The 24,926-nt window shown below is 37.9% G+C and overlaps 1 protein-coding gene across 1 annotated transcript; it reads right to left on the bottom strand.

Moving 5' to 3' along the window:
- Positions 1-17,785: 17,785 nt before the first annotated feature.
- On the bottom strand, positions 17,786-21,572 carry LOC108193974 (uncharacterized). Its single transcript, XM_017360839.2, has 4 exons — positions 21,255-21,572; positions 20,375-20,568; positions 18,863-19,102; positions 17,786-18,471 (listed from the first exon to the last, which is right to left on the bottom strand). The coding sequence occupies exons 1-3, from the start codon at positions 21,367-21,369 to the stop codon at positions 18,986-18,988; spliced, it is 426 nt and encodes a 141-aa protein (XP_017216328.1). The 5' UTR covers positions 21,370-21,572; the 3' UTR covers positions 17,786-18,471; positions 18,863-18,985.
- Positions 21,573-24,926: the final 3,354 nt, after the last annotated feature.

Here is a 24,926-nt window from a genome sequence, read left to right as displayed (position 1 = left end):
TCACCGTAAGGACAAAGGAAATCAGTTCATGTGAGAAATCTTCTCATCGTACATAAAAGTAGATTCTGGACCCATGAAAATAAAATCCCAAATATATATAATTAATGGGTTAAAGTCAGTTATCAAGCTAGTTACCGAAAACTGTCTACATTAAGTACTTAAAAGTTTGTTGACGGAAGTTGCTTACGTGGCGGTAATTGCCTGACCTGTATAACGAGTACCTATCTATGTTGTCAAAAGACATGTAAAAACACCCTCCTCTTAGAACACTTGTAATCTTGTATACATGTATTATCGATTTTATTTTTGGTATAATTCACGTTTTTAAACTCGAGTTTAATTAAATTTTAGTTGCGTAATAATGAATATCTTAACGGATGTTAGCCACTACGGATGGACGCGGGGACACTTCGGGGTCGGGGATAACGATCCCCGAATTCAATACCCATCCCCGTCCCGCCCCAAACCTCGAACGGGGATTATTTTCCTCCACGATCCCCGTTCGGCGGGGATCGGGGATCCCCGCAAGGATTCGGGAATTTTAATTTTTAATAAAAAATAATAACTTTATAATATATAATATATTTTTAATAAAAAAACAAACTACTAACTCCTAATATACTAATAATATAATATTATTTTATATTTTCAATATCAAATCATATTAAAATTGATTTATAATATAAATAAACGACAATTTAAAATATAATATATTACAATATATTATAATCAATCAATAAAAATAAAAATCATTTTTTAATTTTAATAATATTATAAAAATTATCTATTAAATATATATATTATACTAAATATATTATTATTTATATATATACACAATCGGGGTTGGGGATCGGGGAGACACCAGACCCGATCCCCGAATTTTTTATTATACTTTCCCCGATTTCCGCCCGCACCCCAAAAATTCCCCGAATCCCCGACCTGAACGGGGCGGGGATCTGATCGGGATCGAGCGGGGCGGGGTGAATGCCCATCCCTATTAGCCACATCGATATAATTCCTATCACGTAAGTAATTTCCATCTATTTACTCAATTGACGAAATGTACACACGATTTGAGAAAGTGACCTAATTGAGATGGTTTTTACTGACCAATTTGATATTTTAAACTGACTTAGTGACCAACTAGATAACTAACCCTATAATTACTAACATGATAAGTTTCTTATAATTTTCTCCGACGTTCCATATAGGCTCAGAGGAGCCGGTGTCCCTAATTTGTTCACAGATTACAAAACAGGGTCAAGTTCATGCGTCATGTTTAATATATGAAAAATGCTTGGTGCACAAAATTGTGTACAAAAATTTGGACATAATGACATGAGGTGAGTTTTAATTGGAATGAACCTCCTGTATTTATATCAACGGATCAACCACCCAAAATAAAACTTTTTGCATCAATTGACATGTCATTATGTACAAATTTTATGTACACAATTAGGGGTGAGCAGAAAAAACCGAAACCGCAAAAAAACCCTGAAAAAACCGAAAAACCACACCGAAAAAAACCAAACCGAAAATAAAACCGAAATAAATAACCGAAATTAGTGGTGTAGTTTTATTTTCGGTTTTATGCTAAAACCGCACCGAAATTAACCGAACCGAAATATATTAATATATATATGTATAGAGGATTACTCCAGTGAGAACTTCTTAAAATGAGAACCGTGAGAACTTCCTTAATTTATCATATTTTGACTAATCTAAACATCAAACTAGTGGGTACCCAATATAAAAAATGTATATAAAACTAGTCTCTCCCTAACTAGTCAAAAAAAAAAAATTCAAAAAAATAAGTCCACTGCCACGTCATCAGTGATTTTTTATTATAATTTTTTTTTTGGCTAGCTAGGTGGAGACCATAATTATATACATTTTTTGTGAAGGTGCCCCTGGCGGGGCCCTTCAAATGAATGAGATTTTGATAAATTAAAAAAGTTCTCACGGTTCTCAATTTAAGAAAGTTCTCATTTGAGCAAGTGCCTATATATATATATATGTATACAATTGTTTTAAGGGGAGGGTGTTTTTACATGTGTCTTTTGACAACATAGATACAGCCATACAGTGATACAAGTGTTGGGCTGGGCATACAAGGTCAGACAATTACCGTCACGTAAGCAACTTCCTATCTACAAACCTTTTTTTTGATAATGCAGGCTTATATGCCTTACAAATTAGTATCTGTTCTAATAATTCTCAGGATGAGCCAGAGTCGAACCCGGGTGTCCCGGGACAACAATCACTTAATGGAGTGTACATCTAATTTAAAAAAGTGACCTCATTGAGAAAAACCTAACTTAATAACTTATTTTGATAATTAATTAGATAATTAACCTATCTATACTTCTATGCTATCTATACTATACTATTAAAGCCGAAACATTAAAAGTTGGTCGGTCGGTACTTGGGCAAAACCACGGGCCTATTGATATAACCAATTATTCTTTTTAATTAAAATATATTACCTTTTTACATTCCCAACTGTTGATAGAGGAATTTGGTGCATCAACAAACGTGAGGTTCGTTGCCGGACTTAGGTGTTTCACGGTGACTATATGACGGGAATCCGCCGTGGACGATAGTTTTAGGTGTTTGAGGGTGGCTGAGATCAAGGGAATATATTTATGCTCTCGTTCTCACAACTCTCGATATATCCCCTTGATGTGCCTACGTACCCCTTTATATAGGGGATCAAGCCGTACGTAGTTCTATTGAACCAAGACTCCTAGTTTGATCAGGACTAGGCCTCTTGGGGATAAGACCAACCGTGGGCTGGTGACTTATCACTTAGAGTTCTACTCCACTTAGAAGTAAGCCTTGAGGCAACTACCTTAGACTCCTAGTCCAAGTACATCACGGATACGGCATCATCTCCACTACGAGAGATGACACTAACCGCTACTTTTCGTAGCATGGAGGAGACATCGGATAGAGCCGTGACCCATTCCTTGAGGTGTAGGGACACGTCCTTACCCCTGAGTGAAGGTTCTCACTAAGAGGTAAGACCATTGAGGAGCCAATTTACACGATCGTCTTAGTCCCCCAATGAGGGCTAACTCACCAGAATACAGGACCCAGACATATGATCGGCCTTCATGTCACCCCTGAGGGCCTTCTACAACCGTGATCACCCCAAGCCCCCGCACGAGGACAACCCGGCAGATAGCAGGATTGGGGATTATAGATCACGCCCGGTCGTAACCCGGGAACTACCAGATGAGCCTGATAACTTCCAGATGAGCCTGACACTAGTCTTCATATCCCTCGGAAGGGTCGTCATTGAGACTCACTCATCCTCACACACACAATACTTACCTGTGGATGCGACCATAGAGGACGCGCCCTTTATCTTCGCTACCTTTCCTTCTTCACTTTGCACACCTGGCACACTTGTCTCTGAAACCTAAGGCCGCGCCTCCCGACTTGTCCCGTGGAGGGCGCGCCCTCTCTTCTCTTTCCATGGCCAAAACTGACCATAACACCAACCTAAAAAACTCAATGTTCTAAAATAACATTGAGAAACATGATAATTACCTTTTTAACTAACATATATTATCTTCTTATAAATTTTCTAACTAAAAAATCGATCTTTTACAATTAATACGGACATGGGCGACATATCTATAAAAATATAATATTATTATATTGGTCGGGCGGCCGGTACTTTGGCCTAAGTACGCGCCTATCTATATAGCCAATTACTCTTTTTAACTAAAATATATTATCTTTTATATATTTTTTTCCTAAAAAAATCAATCTTCTTAAAAGTTTGGTCAATCAGTACTTGGGCCAAAGTACGGGGCCTATCTATATAACCAATTATTTTTTTTATTTAAAATATATTACCTTTTTTATATTCCCAACTGAAAAAAACTCAATCTTCTAATATAACATTGGGAAATGTGGTAATTACCGTTTTAACTAAAATATATCATCTTTTTATAAATTTTCTAACTAAAAAATTGGTCTTTTACAATTAATACGGACACGGACGACAAATCTGTAAAAATAAAATATTATTATATCGGTCGGGAGGTTGGTACTTGGGCAGGCCTATCCATATAGCCAATTGAATCTTTTTAACTAAAAAGTATTATCTTTTATATATTTTTTAGCTAAAAGAAACTCTCTAATATAACATCGAGCAAGATAGTAATTTTAAACAAAACACATTATCTTTTTTAGATTTTCTAACTAAAAAATCGAGTTTTTACAATTAACATGGGAATAACATCGAGCAGCATAGCAATTTTAAACAAAACGCATTATCTTTTTAGATATTCTAACTAAAAACCCGAGTTTTTACAATTAATACGGGCGACATATATATATAAATATAATATCATTATATATAATTATTAATAAATAATATGTGATATTATTCAACCAAAATACATTAATAATATTATTTTTAAATACTCTAATGATCTCACATTAAAAAAAATATTACAAATCTATAATATACTACTCTCTCTGTCCCATTTAATTGTATACGTTTTTTTTCAACTACTCGACACGCATTTTAATGCTCCTATAAAATATAGTAGTGAAACTTATTCTTGAGATTTTTTCCCTGAATAAAAGTTTAACATCCAAACTTTAATTTAGATAAAGAAAACTTTAAAAATAAATTGCACAACTACACTTCACAGGAGCATTACACTATTAAAGCCAAAACATAACAAGTTCAGTTGGTTGGACAGTTAGTTAAGTTTGGTGAATCGGTTGGTATTCGACCCACGGAGCTCTTGAATTTATAACATGTTATAGTATATATATTTTTTATTATCTATTTAACAAAAATATTAAATTTAGGTTAGTATGATGGATCGGTAGTTGGTTTCATGCGCCTTTTTAACTTATAATATATGTTTTATACCATATTATTAATTATTAATAACGAAATATTAAAAGGTTAGATTGGTTAGTTTATATTTGAGTTTATAGGTCTACTTAAACTATAACATGTAAAAAAAACTATTTTAACATTCTCATTAAAATATATATGTTCGACCTCATTTTTAAGTAACCATTTAATGGACTTAACTATGAAGAATTTATCCCACTGTTAAATAAAACATTTATTTAATCACGTTATTCTATCATAATTTTATTTTTACAATAAAATTAGTTAAATCCAAAATATATACGATAAAAACAAATATGTTACCCGCCCGTGCATTTGCACGTGTTATAGGCTATACTATTAAAGCCGGAACATTAAAAATTTGGTTAGTCGGTACTTAGGCCAAATTATGGGCTTTTTATATAATCAATTATCCCCGGTCGGTACTTGGGCCTATCCTTTTTAACAAAACTATTATCTTTTTCATATTTTCTAACTAAAAAAACTCAAAATTCTAAAAATAACATTAGACAACATAAAAACACGTTATCTTTTTCAGATATTTAACTAAAAAACCGATTTTCTAAAAAATAACACATGCATGATGCAACATACATGTAAAAAAGAATATTATTATAATCTATACTATACTATTAAAGTCGGAAATCAGAAGTTTGATCGGTCGGTATTGGGCCTAAATACGTGCCTATCTATATAATTAATTATTTTTTTTAACTAAAATATATTATCTCTTTATGTTATAGACGAAAAAAACTCAATCTTCTAAAATAACATCAAGCAACATAGTAATTACCATTTTAACTAAAACACACTATATCTTTTAGATTTTCAAACTAAAAAAATCGATTTTCAACAATTAACACGGGTGATCAGTGTTGTAACAAGCAGGAATCAGATTTAATCGGTAAAGACACCGAACAAGGATTAATCGAGGATTAATTGGATTGATCAGGGATTAATAGAATATCTGATATTTAATCAGTTCGGCGAGCTGTGGAATAAGGATTAATTGATGATTAATCGTTATTAATCACCGAGTTTATAAACAGAGCGGGCGACATATTTATAAAAATATAATATTATTATATATAATTAATAATAAATAACCGGTGATACTTTTCCACTAAAATACATTAGCATTTGTTATGCCCAAAATTTGACTATGAGTATATATGAAAAGGTACGGCCCTCGGAGGTGTGACCTCTTTGAGAGGGCGTACCCCTTGGAGGTGTAACCTCTATGAGGGGTATGACCTCTATGAGAGGCTTGAACTCTTTGAGAGGGCGTACCCCTTGGAGGTGTAACCTCTATGAGAGGCTTGACCATATTTGGCCACATTTGGCCATGTGAATTGGGAGAGGGCGCGCCCTCCGCGGGTAATCCGGGAGGCGCGGCCCTTTGTCTCAAGAGCAGGATGTCACGTGTCTGAAGTGTGAAGAGAATGAGGAACAAGGGTCAAGGGCGCGCCCTCCGTGGTCGCGCCCACAGGTGATGAATATGTGTGAGGTTGAGTGAGTCTCGACGACGACCCTTCCGAGGGATACGAAGACCTACCCTTCCGAGGGATATGAAGACTAGTGCCGGGCTCATCTGGTAGTTATCAGGCTCATCTGGTAGTTCCCGGGTTACGTCCGGGCATGATCTATAATCCCCAATCCTGCTATCTGCCGGGTTGTCCTCGTGCGGGGGCTTGGGGTGATCATGATTGTAGAAGGCCCTCAGGGGTGACATGAAGGCCGATCATATGTCCGGGTCCTGTATTCTGGTGAGTTAGTCCTCATTGGGGGACTGGGACGATCGTGTAACTTGGCTCCTCATTGGCCTTACCTTTTAGTGAGAACCTTCACTAGGGGATAAGGGCGCGTCCCTACACCACAAGGAATTGGTCACGGCTCTACCAGACGTCTCCTCCATGCTACGAAAAGTAGCGGTTAGTGTCATCTCTCGTAGTGGAGATGATGCCGTATCCGTGATGTACTTGGACTAGGAGTCTGAGGTAGTTGCCTCAAGGCTTAATTCTAACTGGAGTAGAACTCTAAGTGATAAGTCACCGGCTTAAGGTTGGTCTTATCCCCAAGAAGCCTAGTCTTGAACAAATTAGGAGTCTTGGTTCAATAGAACTACGTACGGCTTGATCCCCTATAAATATAGGGGTACGTAGGCACATTAGGGGATCATGAGTTGAGAGCACGTGAGACCAACTCAAAACCCTAATCTCAGCCACCCCCTAAAACAAACAACCACCACTCTCCGGCGACCAAAACCACCGTCACGGATCTTGATTCCGGCCATGAACCTCATCTTTGTTGATTACCAAATTCCTCTATCAACAAATTGGCGCTAGAAGGAGGGGCTATTCAAGATCATCATCTTAAGAGGAAGAGATGTCACACGACGGAGATTCGCACGTAGAGGAGGATCGTTTTCCGGCAGGGCGATGGCTAGAGCACAAGAGAAGAGGAGACCTTCATCGGAAGTTTGAAGGAGGACGATCATCAACGAAATTCTAGGAGGTAACCTAATATGCGAACAAGGTATTCTGGACCGGGGAGTCGGTGAAGGATGCGATTTTCGGAGACCTAACACCTACGAAGAGGGTACGCCTCCCCCGGACAGAAGAACCTAGGTGGAGGGAGTATGGACTTTTCCAAGCTTATACGGTGGGTTGGAAGTCGAGAAATGAAGCGAAAAGAAAGAAAATCACGAGCGCCCTAGAGCGCCCTGGTAGCGCCCGGGGTCTGCCCATGTGGCGCGCCCGCGCCCTGGAGCGGCGCGCCCGCGCCCTGGGAGCGCCCGCGCCCTGGAGCGGCGCGCCCGCGCCGTGGGTGCGCCCTGGGAGCGCCCGCGCCCTGGAGCGGCGCGCCCGCGCCCTGGGTGCGCCCTGGGAGCGCCCTGGGAGCACCCGCGCCCTGGAGCGGCGCGCCCGCGCCCTGGGTGCGCCCTGGGAGCGCCCGCGCTCTGGAGCGGCGCGCCCACGCCCTGAGAGCGCCCTGGAGCGCCCGCGCCCTGGAGCGGCGCGCCCACGCCCTGGGAGCGCCCTGGGAGCGCCCGTGTCTGTCATTGTGGCGCGCTCGCGCCCTGGAGCGGCGCGCCCACGCCCTGGGAGCGCCCGCGCCCTGGAGCGGCGCGCCCGCGCCCTTGGTGCGCCCTGGTAGCGCGCCCGCGCTACCCCGATTGTGAAAAGTTTCATTTTTTAGGTCCGTTTGGATTAGCTGCTGGCCCGGTCAACTTAGGGCACTTAAATATGAATTAAAGGAAGAAAAAGCCATAAACACCTCCCCCGGATAGAGTACACCTCCCCTGGACAGGGTACACCTCCCCCTGACAGGGTACGCCTCCAAGTGATGTGGTGCTCAATTACCACCGTGAGGAACGAATTCCCTTACACCTTCGAAGAAGGCGCACCTCCGGGTAAGATTCTCATAATGCTTTCGCATGTTATTGCTAACAAGTCTGTTGTGGTTTGAGTCATTACGAGAAGGAGATCGCCTCCCTTGAAGCCTCAACGGTTTTCTAAAGAGCCGCGCCCTCCCCAGAGCAAGTAATTTGAGGTTCGCGAGAAGGCGCATGTTGAAGGCCTGACCACATGTGGTGATATGAACGGGAAAGTTACGAAGGGCGAGTTATTTAGATGGAACCTAGCTCAAAAAGTCGTAAGAGTGCGCGCCTTTCCCTGACTGGGCGCGCCCTCAGGTAAATATTAAACTCCCTCAATATTTGGTTCCCTAAGACTACTACATGTATAAATTCACAGGTAATACGGTGTTACCTTTATGAGGAGTACACCTCTTGGCCGTGAGGAGTAGTCGCATTTTCCTCCAACAAGGTACGCCCACATAAAGGCGTGCGCCATATCCTACTGGTATTTCGTCAGAGAACGAAGTGCGCGCCTCCTTCTGACAGGGCGCGCCCTCAGGTATATCTGATGCATTGATTGTTTAATATGATTATGTATGAAGACAAACATACTCAGGAAGGAGCTCACTAGTCTTGAAGAGGTCACGTCCCTCCCTAGGGCGCGCCCTCTCGGAAGTACTCATCACCCGAGAAAGCGCATGAGGGCGCGCCCCCAGGATAATAAGGTTGAGAAGGAAGATGCTTCAAAGATGCGCCTCCTCCTAGTTGGACGCACCCCGAGTTCCAAAGTCATGTTTCCAGGGTTGATAATTCGGGAGGACATGCCTTCCCCCTAACAGGGCACGTCATGAGGTAACACTGACCGTCATTATTAAGTGGTATACATGATTGAGTGCAGGTCAAGTCCGACATGCTAAAGGAGCTGTCCATCTTGATGAGAGCGCGTCCTCCGTTCTACATGAACGTAGCATGATACCTACAAGGTCTTTGACCATGATACACTTAAGGCCTTTCAAAAGTTGCCTAATTATCAATGACCAGCTCTGGGTGCTGTGAATTTTAACCATCCATGATACGCTCTGGACACTATATTAGCGCGCTCTGGATCTTACATATCCATGATATGATCTGGGTAACGCTTTATACTATTGATTCCCCATTGAGCTATGAGCTCTGGGACCCGTGCGATGCACCGGAGTTATATAAACCACGATAAGATTCGTGATGCCCCATATGGGATGATGTATGGACTGGAGAGTGGTCCTTTTGAATTTCTTAAGCAAGTGATTCACGCGTGAAAAAGTAAGGCTGCGCCAAAGGCCGCGCCCTCTACTTAATCCTTGGAAAAGATCAAAAGAGCCCACGTTACAAGTAAGGCTGCGCCGTAGGCTGCGCCCTCTGCTTATACAGTCCTTGAAAGAAAAGAAATATTGCAAGGCAGCGCCATCAGCCGCGCCCTCTGCTTAGGCAATTCTTTAGAAAAAGATAAAAAAGGGGTCATATTATAACAAGGCGGCGCCGTTTTGTAAGTCGCGCCTTATATGTACTGTTCCTAGGTACCATGGACACACTAAGGCTGAAAAACAGCCACCAACCTTCGCACCGCGAAGGCGCGCCCTTCTTTTGTTGAAGTTCATTGGCGCGAATGTTATGGTTGAATGTGTTCTTTGGAAGGAATAAGCGAAGCTGCGCCACTGTCAACGACAGATAGGTCGCGTCCCCTGTTTTCTTTTATAAAGATTGCTCATTACTTATGAACACATCATAAGGATGCGCCTGCCTCATGTCTAGCCACTTTGCTAAAATAATCAAAGATACCAACATTATATACTTGCAAGGTCTGTGCACAACCTGCATCTTGGAATGTCGAGGAATAATAGTGGCTTATGTCGCGCCTCTATGCGCGGACGCGCTCTCGGAAGAGGATGTGTGGTATGAGGTAAAAATTTCCCTGATATCTCCAATATCAAGAAAATTTGGGGAGTACTTGTTATGCCCAAAATTTGACTATGAGTATATATGAAAAGGTACGGCCCTCGGAGGTGTGACCTCTTTGAGAGGGCGTACCCCTTGGAGGTGTAACCTCTATGAGGGGTATGACCTCTATGAGAGGCTTGAACTCTTTGAGAGGGCGTACCCCTTGGAGGTGTAACCTCTATGAGAGGCTTGACCATATTTGGCCACATTTGGCCATGTGAATTGGGAGAGGGCGCGCCCTCCGCGGGTAATCCGGGAGGCGCGGCCCTTTGTCTCAAGAGCAGGATGTCACGTGTCTGAAGTGTGAAGAGAATGAGGAACAAGGGTCAAGGGCGCGCCCTCCGTGGTCGCGCCCACAGGTGATGAATATGTGTGAGGTTGAGTGAGTCTCGACGACGACCCTTCCGAGGGATACGAAGACCTACCCTTCCGAGGGATATGAAGACTAGTGCCGGGCTCATCTGGTAGTTATCAGGCTCATCTGGTAGTTCCCGGGTTACGTCCGGGCATGATCTATAATCCCCAATCCTGCTATCTGCCGGGTTGTCCTCGTGCGGGGGCTTGGGGTGATCATGATTGTAGAAGGCCCTCAGGGGTGACATGAAGGCCGATCATATGTCCGGGTCCTGTATTCTGGTGAGTTAGTCCTCATTGGGGGACTGGGACGATCGTGTAACTTGGCTCCTCATTGGCCTTACCTTTTAGTGAGAACCTTCACTAGGGGATAAGGGCGCGTCCCTACACCACAAGGAATTGGTCACGGCTCTACCAGACGTCTCCTCCATGCTACGAAAAGTAGCGGTTAGTGTCATCTCTCGTAGTGGAGATGATGCCGTATCCGTGATGTACTTGGACTAGGAGTCTGAGGTAGTTGCCTCAAGGCTTAATTCTAACTGGAGTAGAACTCTAAGTGATAAGTCACCGGCTTAAGGTTGGTCTTATCCCCAAGAAGCCTAGTCTTGAACAAATTAGGAGTCTTGGTTCAATAGAACTACGTACGGCTTGATCCCCTATAAATATAGGGGTACGTAGGCACATTAGGGGATCATGAGTTGAGAGCACGTGAGACCAACTCAAAACCCTAATCTCAGCCACCCCCTAAAACAAACAACCACCACTCTCCGGCGACCAAAACCACCGTCACGGATCTTGATTCCGGCCATGAACCTCATCTTTGTTGATTACCAAATTCCTCTATCAACAGCATTATTTTTAAATACTGTAATGATCTCAGTTAAAAAAGTAATATGATAAATCTATACTATACTGTATATTATTATTATTATTATTATTATTATTATTATTATTATTAAAGCTCGGTCAAGTTTGGTGATCAGGTTGATATTCGACCCACAGACCTCCTTAATTTATAAAATGTTATAATATGCTTTTCATTATTTATTAAACCAAACCATTAAAAATTAGGTTAGTATGATGTGCCGGTATTTGGGTTTGCATGTCTCTTTAACTTATAATATGTTATATATTAAATTATTAATTTTTAACATTTTCATTAAAGTATAAATTTTCGAACTAATTTTTAATTAGTCATTTGACGAACCTAACTATTAAGAATTTATTCAACTGTTAAATAAAAAATTTATTTAACCACATTATTCTATCATAATTTTATTTTCACAATATTAGTTAAATTTAAAATATATACGATAAAATAATAAATATTATATCCGCCCGTGCTTTGCACGTGTTAGAGCATCTCCAACCATCTAAAACCCTTAGCTAAAAGGTGAGTTGGCTTACTTAAAATAAAAAAAATTAGCCAACAGCTCCAAAAACTCAACTCCAACCATGCTCACCTGTTGTCTATAAATTTAGCCAACCTCCTATGGATGGTTAAATTTGTCGAACCTCTACAGGTCTGTAAGAAAATCTGTAGGAAGATTGGACATCATTTATTACTATATTGAACTGATATATTCTATTTTAACAATTTAAAATATTAATAACATACTATTTTTAAATTATAGCCAACCAATATAGCCAGTACCATTGAAGCAAAATGTCTTACAGGTTCAGCAAATTTTAAATAATGTCTTACAGGTCCAATTTAGCCAACGATTATAGCCAACGCCGTTGGAGATGCTCTTATAAGCTATTTTTTTTTTGACAAATATGGCTTATAACCTTACAAATGAGTATCTGTTCTACGAAACTCGGGGTGAACCAGGTTCATCTCTTTACCAGTGAGCTATCCAACCGTGCTCGGTTATAAGCTATTTAATTATATATATTTGGGATTACATTCTCATGGGTCCAGAATCTATTTTTATATACGATGAGAAGATTTCTCACATGATCCGATTTCCTTTGTCCTTGCGGTGATCTTGCCTTAATGCCAATACCCTCGCTTATCAAAAACCAGTCCTGCTCCTACACACAATAGATTTACCTAATACGAATAGGTTTACAGGTTGAGGCAGTGTGAACACTTTTTAAACGGTCACTAACCATAACCAAAACCTAAACCTATTTGGATTATCTGCTGTGATCTCTCTTTAAATTCTTCATCCAATTTACCTAACATCATTAACCCTTCTCTGATTTTCTACTCCAGTCTAAACACATGATCATGGCTCCGTGCATTAACAACTCCACAAATCTCAATCTAAACCCCCAACCTACCAAAAAGTCTCGTGTGATCTACCATCTTGATTCGTATTCGGAAACTGAGTTGAAGGAACTCAAGCACAAGTTCATCTCTCATCTTGACAGACTTGAGAGTTGGCTAACACAGATTCAGTCCCGTCAATTGGAGTTGGCTAGTAAGAAGATCATTGGCCAAAAGCGTGCAATGCCTGTTGTTTCTCCTCATACAGAAACTAAACGTAAACGTTTGATGAAAAACAAGACTATGGAGTTGGATTCGACTGAGACCCGAAAAGTTGAGGCAGCCATGATGAGCAAGTGCGGTGTGATGTTTAAGGGTAAGCGTGCACAACAGAAAAGGCGTAGCAAGCCCTGGGCTGAGTTTATACAAACACCAGCAGTGGTGTCTTCTCAGCGCGATCCAGAAAAGCCCCTGCAGAAGCTTCCAACTCCAGCATTGCCTAAGAAAGTTTGCAAGGAAGTTGCTGGCAAAACGGTACCTAAGCAGAAGAGGACAGTGGCAGAGGCCAAAGAAAATCCACGGAAGAGAAGAGACATGTGTGTTGAGGAAAGGGATCAGTTGGGGCTGGTGTTGCAAGACTTGGCTGACGAACATTTGGATGAGATTTTGCAGATTGTGGCCAAGCGGAATCCTAAATTGACAACACCTGATGGAGACGGGGAAATTGAGCTCGATGTTTCTGCTCTTGACAGCGAGTCCATGTGGGATTTGAATGATTTTGTGAGGAACTTGAAGCCTAAACAGGACAATAAGGTTACATAAACACGTTGATTAGTTATGACTGTAGTCTGTATCGCCTATCGTTGTTTTTGGGATAGTGTAGTTGATCTCATATATTGTAGTACCTAGTTGCAATAGAAGAGGATAATGACATTGGCTGCTTTATAGATTCTTCTTGTAATATCCATCATGTTTGTTTGACTGAAACTATCTTAAATTGTTTGCACTTCTGAATCTACTCTTTGTTCTTTGGCTATATGGCTCTGGTTTTTAGCTCTCTTGTGAGATTTTGTTAGTTTGAACTTATAAAGGAATCTGCAACCCAAATTTCTACAACAGTATAAGGTTAAAGTGAAGGCAAGAAACATAGGTACACTGAATAAAACAGATTTTCAAACAACAAAAAAAAACAGAGAATTTTAGCACCTTCTTCGAACCTAATTATTTGGCAATGTTTAAGATCAATGACTCCGTATACAAAAGGAACGTGCTTTAATTTGTAGTACGCATACAAGATCCAAAAGAATTACTAATAGACATATCATGTAAGGTTGATATAGGTCAGACACCCTTATCCCCATATCAAAGGTCATCTGAGAGATTATGTAATTTTTCTACACAAATTATCTCCATCAATCCATAAACAATGAAAAGTATAATTATGTAAACAGATTCGAACTCTCTACGTCCTGTAGAGCTATTTCTTATTTTGGGTTGACTTGTTGATTTGATGGGATAGATTCTTTTTGTTGGTTTATTGTTTTTTTAATCAATACTTTGATTTTGTTATTATAATCATTATTACAATCAACAAGTGTCCATATGAAAAAATTGAATATTTTGCCAGTAGTATCATGATCTTCCCTTATTTGCGTGAGTGTTCATGTCCAGTTAAAGATGGTTCTGTGCTTGTTTATATGAAGTTATGTTTTAACAATATGAAAAAAATGATATTATTTTTGTCAGATATATACAAGGATGGTATAATAAACTACCAAGAGATGAAGTGGTTATAAAATGGAAGAAAGTTCAGGGAAAATATCTCTTCATGTTCATTGTCACATAAGCGGTTGGTATTTTCTTCTAGATATGTTTGCCAGGCTTAGATCTCTCATCTTCTCAAAAGAATTGCATGTAGTCATTACTGATTCCACTTTCTTAACCACTAGTATAATTTTCTGTTTTTCGTGAAATTTTCAGATTCGCGTAGTTATGAAGATTTTATAATTACAAGCAGGTGTGAAATGCTTTGGTTCATGGAGATATGCATTTGTTTAGTCATGATCCAGAACTAGAAGAGTCTCCGGTTTGGGTTTAATTTCACTCAGACCTTCCAGAGTTAGAGAATCTAAGAAGATCATTCCAACTGTAGCTTTAAGTTATAGAATTTTGAAGGTAACATGGATGTCATGTCACAAAAGAGCTCTTTTATTTGTAAATAGAGCAGTTAGCTAATTTACAGCCTACATATCCCTCATTTAAAACCTATATATCCCACAATTTTCCAATGATGAAGTAGTTTCATCACGATCTGAGCATAAAATCCAGGCATTGTATTTTGGGTGTCGCCAATCCTTTTTCCTCCCTATTCTTGTCAAACTCCTTAACTAATCGCTCGATGCTCCCTAGAGTTGGTTCTGTAAATTTCATTCACACTTTTCTTAGTGGCTAGGCACATGTTCCTAACAAGCTCTCCTTGTATATATATTAAGAGTAGTCTAGGTGCACATAATTGTGTACAGGGGTGTGCATGGTGCGGTTTGGTGCGGTTCCGGACATTAACCGTAACCAAATGCGGTTTGGTATGGTTAATTATCATTAACCGTAACCACACCGATTAAGACGGTTTTTCGGTTGCGGTTAACCATTAGTCGGTTATGGTTTTTTTTCGATTTTTCTACTATTAATATTTGCTACTTCTGTCCATAATAAATTTTTTTAAAAAATATTAAAAAATTTCATGAACATGTACGTATGTTCGGTTACTCGTGTTTCCATGTTACTCATGTTTCCATACATGAGGATATAGGAAACATTACAGACTTTCATCTATAAAAAGCTTAATACACAATAAAAACTAAAACATACATGTTTCGACAAAAAATTAAATGATGTCAAGTCAATAAAATTACCCAAAATTAACTAATCATGAAATTCAAAATAAGTCTTCAGAAAGTATATAAATAAGAAGAGTAGAATAGGTGTTTTATTACTATTATTAATATATATATATATATATATATATATATAGGGATAGGATCAAATAAAAACTTTTTTAAGTTACAAACTTACAAACTTTTTTTTATTCTCCCATCGTGTTAATCCTTAGTTATATAAAGTATCCATGTTGAAAATTCTTCAAAAAACATCACAATTTTTAGAAATAACGCATAAATAAATCGCGTTTTCAACACATTTATAATTGGGGTTCAACATCGGGTGTTGAACACTAATTATCATTGTGTTGAATATATCTAAAAAGATGTTTAAACTATACCTCTGGGGTTTGGGTAGGGTCTAGAAACATAAATATTAGTTAAATAACATGTTTACCTTAGTTCTTACATTTAAAAATTGGTTTATGTACTTCTCCACCACTATTTTAATCGATATTCAACAAAATATGTTAAAAAAATGTTGAACTCAAGTTATATATGTGTTGAACAAAAAAAGTTTGTAAGTTTGTAAGTTTGTACCGGAACCCTCCCCTATATATATATATATATATATATATATATATATATATATATATATATATATATATATATATATATATATATATATATATATATATATATATATATATATATATATATATATATATATATATATATATTTTACGTGTATTATTGATTTTATTTTCTATATAATTCACGTTTTTAAGCTCAAGTTTAATTAAATTTTAGTCGAGTAATTATGGTTAGCTTAAGAGACGTTAGCCACATCGATATCATTCCTAGCACGTAAGTAATTTCTGTGTACAGATTTTTACTCAATTGACGAAATGTACACCTGATTTAAGAAAATGAATAAGTGACCTGATTGAGACGGTTTTTAGTGACCAATTTCATATTTTAAACTGACTTCAATGACCTAATTAGATAATTAACCTTATAATTGTTTCTAGTGACATGATAAGTTTCTTATAACTTTCTGCGGCATTCCTTACAAATTTGTTCACAGATTACAAAACAGGGCCTAAGTTCATGCGTCATGTTTAATATATGGAAAATATTTGGTTCAAATAAGTGTATACAAAATTTTGTACAATAATAATATGTGGTTGGTTTTAATTGAAACGGGCGTCCTGTATTCACATGAAACACCCCAATTAAAACATCACATATCAATTGTCATATCATTTTGTACAAATTTTATGTACACAATGATATGCACCTAACACTACTCTTAATATATATACAAGGAGAGCTTGTTAGGAACATGTGCCTAGCCACTAAGGAAAGAGACAATGAAATTTACGGAACCAACTCCGGGAGCATCGAGCGATTAGTTAAGGAGTTTGACAAAAATAAGGAGGAAAAAAGATTGGTGACACCCAAAATGCAATGCCCGGATTTTATGCTTAGATCGTGATGAAACTTAATAGGGAGGAAAAAAATTAGTTAAGGAGTTTGACAAAAAAAGGGAGTAAAAAAGATTAGTTAAGGAGTTTGACAAAAATAGGGAGGAAAAAAGATTGTGGGATATATAGGTTGTAAATGAAGGATATGTAGGCTGTAAATTAGCTAAATGAGCTTCATCCAGCAGCATTTCCTTTTGGCTGAGTGCTCCCCAGCACTCTACTCTGTTGAACTCATTTAAGAAAGAAGTTCAGTGGCCAACTTAATATTTCAAATTGACTTGAATGATTAACTTGAAAGTTTGAACTGACTTGAGCAACCAACTAGATAATTCACCCTGTAATAGTTTCAATTTGTTCGCAGATTAAAAAACAGGGCCAAGTTCATGCGTCATGTTAGGAAGAGCTTGTTAGGAACAGGTGCCTGGCCACTAAGGAAAGAGAGAATGAAGTTTACAAACGAACCAACTCTGGAGAGCATCGAGCGATTAGTTAAGGATTCTGAGATGGTATTGTTATTAATGAGACAGGGAAGATGGAGATAGAGGGACTAAGAGGTGAATGCAGTTGATCACTAAAAATGATGACATTGACAATGATGATGAGTGACACTCAAAAAAAAGGACAAGCTCATTAAACGCATATTCTTCCTTGATTTGTTCTTCAATCAAATAAAGACCAAACAGAACTAAAACAATGTCAATCAACTTGCAATGAAAGACATAGTTTAACAAAGTAAGCTTTACAAGCTTGCTCAGTGTACCAAAACCATTTAGTTCCAGAAAAATTTACAAGCTTGGTTTCGAAACATATCCTGATTCCAGGATCCAAAACAACCAGTCTGAAAGCGACAATTGCGTATTTTACAAGCATGATTCTGAGAGAATTTTCCAGTAAATAGGTACTGGTTAAATTTGGCTGGCACCGACTAGCTGTGAGGAGCGCCGGGTTGTCCTCATTTCAGATTTGACAGTGCAAGTCTGAGAAGGACCAGATCCACTAGTGTCGTCCTCAGTTCTGCTGCGTATCTGCTTCTTCCTCCTGGGGGGTTCAGGAGGTGGTTCGTTCTGAGAGTTCCCATTTTGCAGCTCCTCCTCATGTACAACAAATTCACTTTTGGGCACTGAATAATCCCATTGTGGGCCACAACCGGGGCAGATCCTCTCCGCCAGCAGATTATATGGGTTGTAGATGATTTGACAAAGACCCTGTAGTTCAAATTATTGGTAAATGTAACAGCAGGAAAATTAGACATATTACCCTTCTTTGGGAAAATTTCCTGGTCAGACAGAACAACTTCCATTTGATCATGGATCTGCCTGAAAACAACCATCGGCAGCAAATACTTATCAGAGTCATCTAAGGGCTGAAAATGTTATCTAAACCTTTAATATCAAGTAACACTCCATAAACAAAACTACCAAGTGAGAAATAATTGAGTGACATGTAAGAAACAAAGGGATTTCTAAGAAACTAATGAACAGGTTAAGGGATATGTTGAGCACTACAATGTAAATTTGGTCAATATATCATGTGCTTAGAAACTCTTGCTCTTCATTACTGGGAATATTTCTATACAGGAATTTCAGAAATTCATTGGATGTGATATTGCTAATAAAAAGAACAAAAGGTAACGCAATTTTCATATAAAAAGAAAAACATGCATTTTCAAAACTCTAGAGAGCTCATATATATGGTGAAAAGAGGGACCTTCACTCCAGCCTCATTACAGACATCAAAAGCAGGAACGTCATTACTACGAAACCAGCTCCTTAGGTCCAAAAAGGATCTAACACCAAGCCCAATCCTACCATCTGAGGCTGCACATAGCCATTAATCACGTACTAGCTCATCAAGAGTTCGTTCCTTCTGGGACAAAGAAAAATTTCTGAAAGCAGCAGGAACCTGAGATGAAACACCCTGCGACTCTGGCCCACCTCCATTAGGAACCTAGATACACCAAAACATTCTAAGAGAAACTGCAATAATTAATATTCAAGGTATATTCTCAAGTTGTGTTGCAAAGTTTCATTTGATAATAATTATAACTTTTCAGCTAAATTAAGCCCTAGCTTTTCAGCATGACTACTGACTGGATTAGCTGGAACAGCATGATCAAAGAAAGAATAGGGGCAAGATAAAGACCAGATAAGTACACTAAAGTATAAAGAGAGAGTTCTGGGTTTTTTGGTCAAAAACTTAATAAACATACATTATGTCTACTTGAGAGGGCTTTTTAACATCCCACACACATATATAGCCTTCGGCAATAGAACTACCAAAGAATTGTGCAAATTCATTATTGTTGCAAGATTCTTTATTGTATTAGATATTAATCAAAGGAGGTAAATGAGAAATCACAAATTACAGGGTGGATATTTGTAAGTGAAACATAAAAAATGTACACATTTATGGATTCATGCTCATGGAAATATTTTAGATAAGTAGGGCATAAGTACCTGATTTTCCAACCTTGTATTAAGAGCATCAATATTGGTAATGCTGCCTTTTGCAGTATCATCTTGTATAATTGCTTTGATTTGATATTTAGTGCTTGCATGTCAGAAATAAAAACAGGCTACTAATAAAATGGTTCTGCGGACAAAGTGAAGAATTAAAAGTGTACCACAGATATATAACTGGATATAATAGGTTCCTATGTCTGACACATAAGAATACCTAAGCAACTATATTAGAGAGCAGACACAACCCATGACCTTATACATCCAATAGTATGCACTTTGACCTCTAATAAGTACTAATATTGCTGCATCAGCAGAAACATGAGGCAAACTAATACCACTCATACAAAAAAACTGCTTACCCAGAGACGCTTATGTATTTGTATCTAATAGTAAGACAGTATGAGCTGAAATAGGTAGAATTCTAAAGTCTAGGAAAGTAACTATCTCATAGATAGTATAAATCTTAAATGCATTAACTATTGATATATTACAACTTTAGAAATACATTTAAACAATGGATAATTTATCCTTGTGAAATATCTTGTTGACTATGAAATGGGGCATGATAGGGAATCTTCTAAAACAACTTAGTTTCTCACACCAGGTACTTTCTTTATACAATTTCTCCAGTTAATAGAATCTTACCAGATAGAAGAAGAAAGTTAAGCAGTAACTATAAGTGTGGCGTATTAAACAAATCGCACAAACATTCAAACTACCAAAAATGCAACTAATGCAGAGGAAGACCAACACTTACAATTCCTTTATAGAAAGCAATTTGAGGAACCGTGTACTTAGTGCCAAGCTTGGACTGTTCATCTGCAACATTGTTAACCCCTCCATAATACACCGTGCCATCATATTGGTTTCTGAACGCACGTAACTCAAACTGAACATAAGCAAGACAGGAATTTATCTTCTTGAGGTAATCATGGAATAATCGATCATTATCTGGTAACAAAAAAATAGAAAACAAACAATTAACAAAGTATGTTACAATCAAGAATTACTAGTACATGTAGTTTCCTCAGTCACCAAGTACAAAAACCACACAGGACAATCTTCATTAATAGTTTAACAAAAACAAGTCCCCGTAATTACGATAAACAAAAATGCGAAAACCGGTGATTGACTTAAGCTAAAGACTTTTCCATGTCATCAAATTCAAAAAATTCCAAAAGGTTGTGTCTGAATCCATTGATACACATTTCCATCTGATACATTTGATCCACCGAAAACTCCAAACAAAAGGTAATGACTAATATGGAAATTCTAAAACTCGAAATAACAGATAAAAATCAAAGGAAAAAATCTAATCAATGTCTGGACTCTTCTTCCATGATTAGTTTCACAAAAAAAGGGTTACGAAGGTGGCATTTACTTGAGCAAGATACTTATCCATGTCATCAAATTCAATCAGTTTTATAAAGTTGTGGTCTATGATTATCGTAATCTCTTAATATACATTTTCATCTAATCCACAAAATAATCCATTGCAAAACTCCATACAAAAGGCAACAAGTAATTAAAAACAGAACAGCATATAAAAACGAAAAACAAAAATACCCAGCAAATATCTCCACATAATAATCATACTAATAATAAAAGAGTGGTGGGTGTAAAAAAAGGAGATGGACCTGATCTATTGGCAGTGATTTTAGTAAAAATGGAACGAAACTCAGATTCCTTGAGAGGGCCTCGGGATAAGAGCGACTGAATGAGCGTGTGGTGTCTCCAGCTTAACGACGACATCTGTACACAACGCAAACCAAACCTTCTTTTCTTCCTTTCTCTCTTCCTAAGAGTAAAACCCTAGATTTCTCCGATTTGGGGAAAACCAGCTGATGGCGGGAAACGATCACATCCAATCTTTTAATATGTAGGTAGTTCACGTCAAAAAATTAAAAATAAAAAAATAAATATATGAAAATAGTATAAAGATTCTTAATAAATAAGGAAGGTAACTCAAAACTATAATAAGTCAAAAAAATTTAAAAATCTACACCCAAGAGATAATGAAATCTCTTTGGTTAGACATGCAATACTATACTTGGTTCTATTGCTATATTATAGCATCAAAAGTAAAAAAAACTCAACTCCAAAGGGGTGCTATATTTTCTGTCCAAAATCCCTTCATCGGAGTAGTAACACCTTTGTCCAAAATCCCGATGTATTTTCTGTTCGCAGTGCGGAGGAATAGGAACATGTGCCTCTTCCATAGGCCAAAGTGTTCCTGGCTGAACGGTGGGATTTTGATGCTACTGATCTTTTGTGTACTCATGTTTAAGGATTTGAAATGAATAGTGTTTGGAGAGATTTAGATTTTTGAAAGAAAAATATTTTTAATCAAAATTAATTTTTGGAATAAAATTAATTCGAATAAAAAATATTTGGACGTTACAGAGTGTGTATAGGATCTGATACGAAAAAATGGTATCAACCTCGCTCTGATACCAATTGTTAGGTCCAGATATGATTGTAGAAGGGGGGGTTGAATACAATCAGTACCAAATCGTCGCGGAAGTGAATCTGATTGAATATGATTTGTTAATCAGATTTTAATCAATTAATATAACAAAGTTTGAAGTCGTTATATAATTAAAATGGTTCAGTTTTAATGTCCACTAAAGTTCGTAGAATAAATTCGACAGGGTATATTCTAGATTTAGTGATTAAAACAACCGGGTTATCAAAGCACAGAAAACTGTGGATATAACGATCAAGCAAGTTACGAACAACTTGAAAGCTTTACAAATGCTTTGATTACAAAGTGAATGAACACTAAAAAATGAAGGATGCAATGCCATATTTATAGGCAAAGCATTTGTACTTGTAAGACAATTGAAAGACAAGACAATTGAAAGAAGGAAAGACAAAGTAGCAAGGGCAAGACAATCTCAGATTGCCTTGCAAGCACAAGACACAGCAGAAAGACAATTTTAAGGCTCGCAAGACAATTTTAAGTTCGGTCAGACAATTATATTGTCTTGGCAGAGTTGTTCTCTCGGCCAGACAATCCAATTGTCTTGGCAGTGCACCTTCGGTCAGACAATTAAAGATTGTCTTGAAAGACTCAGGAATTGTCTTGCAGGCATTCCCTCGGTCAGACAATCAAAGATTGTCTTCCAGGCAATCACAAAACTTCGGTAGGACAATCGACTTTGTCTTGGCAGAGAACACACGGTCAGGCAATTTGTCTGGCAGACTTCTAGAATTCTTCGGTAAGACAAAGACAGATTGTCTTGGCTGTTGCTCCATTCATCCTAGAAACAGATTCGGTAAGACAATCTTGGATTGTCTTACTGAGTTTGTTTTGATGATTTAAGGATGTAAATTAAGATATATATTAAATAGAAAATTATCCACTTAATTAAATTAATCATATAACTTCATAAATTAAATTAATTCATGAGTGAATTAATTTAATAAATAAATTACATAATTAATATAATTATTTGGGAAGTGAAATAATAATCTATTAAATATTTAATCACCTATTCTTCAGTAGAGCAGCTTCCCGTCTTCTTTAAACATTAATAACTTCGTCTTGATCAGTCGAGCGAACGAACCACCAACTCTGCTTGACTTCAAATATTCAATTTGAATAACTGATACACAGATGCACTGTCTGGTTCATCTGTATCTAGTTAAATCAAATATTCTTTGTCAAATAAACATTAAGAATTTGATTTGTTCGTCGAGTCTTCATCTTGTAAGTACTTCTTCATTAACTGGAATCTTCTGATAAAATAAAGTATAGAAACTTTATGTCTTCTGAAATCCTGGACGTGCCACAAAAGATTATTTGTGCACTGAGGCTTGAACATATTAATGAACTTCTTTCAGTGGTGTGCAGCAGCATCCTGGAATTTATCTGACATATAATTCCCATAAATCATTTGACGTTCTTCGTACGGATTCCGTTGACTTGCTATTTACTGAGCTTTCTTATCTGAATTGAGTTGTACCTCTTTAAATACAAATAGGCTGAACATATGCCTTTCAATCTCCCCCTATTTGTTTGTTAACATAACATGCAAATTTCCTAGAGGATAACTCAACTAACAGATAAGACAAAGATTTAAACAATGGAATGTAAATAGCAAAAGTTTATGGCTTGCATTGAACATTAAACCATATTCATAATAGATTACAAAAGGATGTTCCTTGAACATATCTAACAAAATATCCTAATCAATCTATTCACTCAGAACGAGTGACTTCTCCTTCCTCTGCATCTGAACAGTGAATGATTGGAGTAGAAGGCTCATTCTGAGTTGGCTCTTCAGCTGCAGTGGATTCTCCACGCTTCTTTCTTTCACGAGCCAATGAGAGATAATATTGAACCTCAATATCCACAGGGTCTTCGATGAAATCTGCTGGCTGAGATTGGTTGATATACTTCATCTTCCTGAAGTATTGCTGAATATTTCTCCTTGTGCAGTAGTTCACAATCTCAGTATCAGCATCAGCTTTGGCCTTAGTAGCGAAGCCCTTGGTACGTAGAATAGTAGATACAAGAACCAACTGACTAACATCATACTTAAGAAGATGTTGGTGGTCCAGGTAGAAGGTTCCAAATTTTCTCTCGTGAATGAACTTGACACAGTAAGGCTTTCTGACAACTTGTGGACTGTTATGAATAGCACAATCCATAAGTCTGTCCCGTAGGAGTTCATTCAGATTCGAGCTGCGTCTGATCTTGTTACGAATCACCCAGATTTCAGTTAGAGATAGAAACTTGAATAAATCAATTGAAACCCTGAATGTTCCGTTTCTCTGAGTAGAAATAATGATCTCCCATTCATTGAGAAGATTCTTGACACCAAGAGTTATATATTCTAACTCGAGAGCAAGAGCACGCATAAACATATCTTCATTAGGGTTAGCCTCTCTCAGGTCATAAATGAAGGATTTGAATTTACCATCATTGAAAGGTTCCCTTTGAGGTCCAGAGAGGATTTGCCTTGCAATATCCCAGCTTTCACCAACTTTTCTGGAGATATCCTCTCTCTTTTCCTTGCACTTAGCATCCCACAGTTTCTGTTTCTCCAGCTTGACCAACTCATCAGTTGTCCTCTTTTCATCTACCAGTTTCTGCAGTTCCTGAAGCTTTGCTTTGCTAGCTTCATGTTGAGCTTTGAACATCTTGACCTTTTCCATGTGCTCAGGATCTACAGACTGATCTTCATTGAAAAGAAAGCCTTCCTCGAAACGACCTTCTTCCTCAGCTTCAAAATAAGCAGAGTCAAATGCATCATCATCATCAACATCTTCAGGAATGTTGTCATAATCCTGATTAGTGAAGA

Source organism: Daucus carota, chromosome 7 (genome assembly GCF_001625215.2).
Source record: "Daucus carota subsp. sativus chromosome 7, DH1 v3.0, whole genome shotgun sequence".
Classification (NCBI taxonomy): domain Eukaryota; kingdom Viridiplantae; phylum Streptophyta; class Magnoliopsida; order Apiales; family Apiaceae; genus Daucus; species Daucus carota.
Note: the sequence above shows the minus strand (reverse complement) of the source record. Positions and strands in the feature narration are given on the sequence as shown.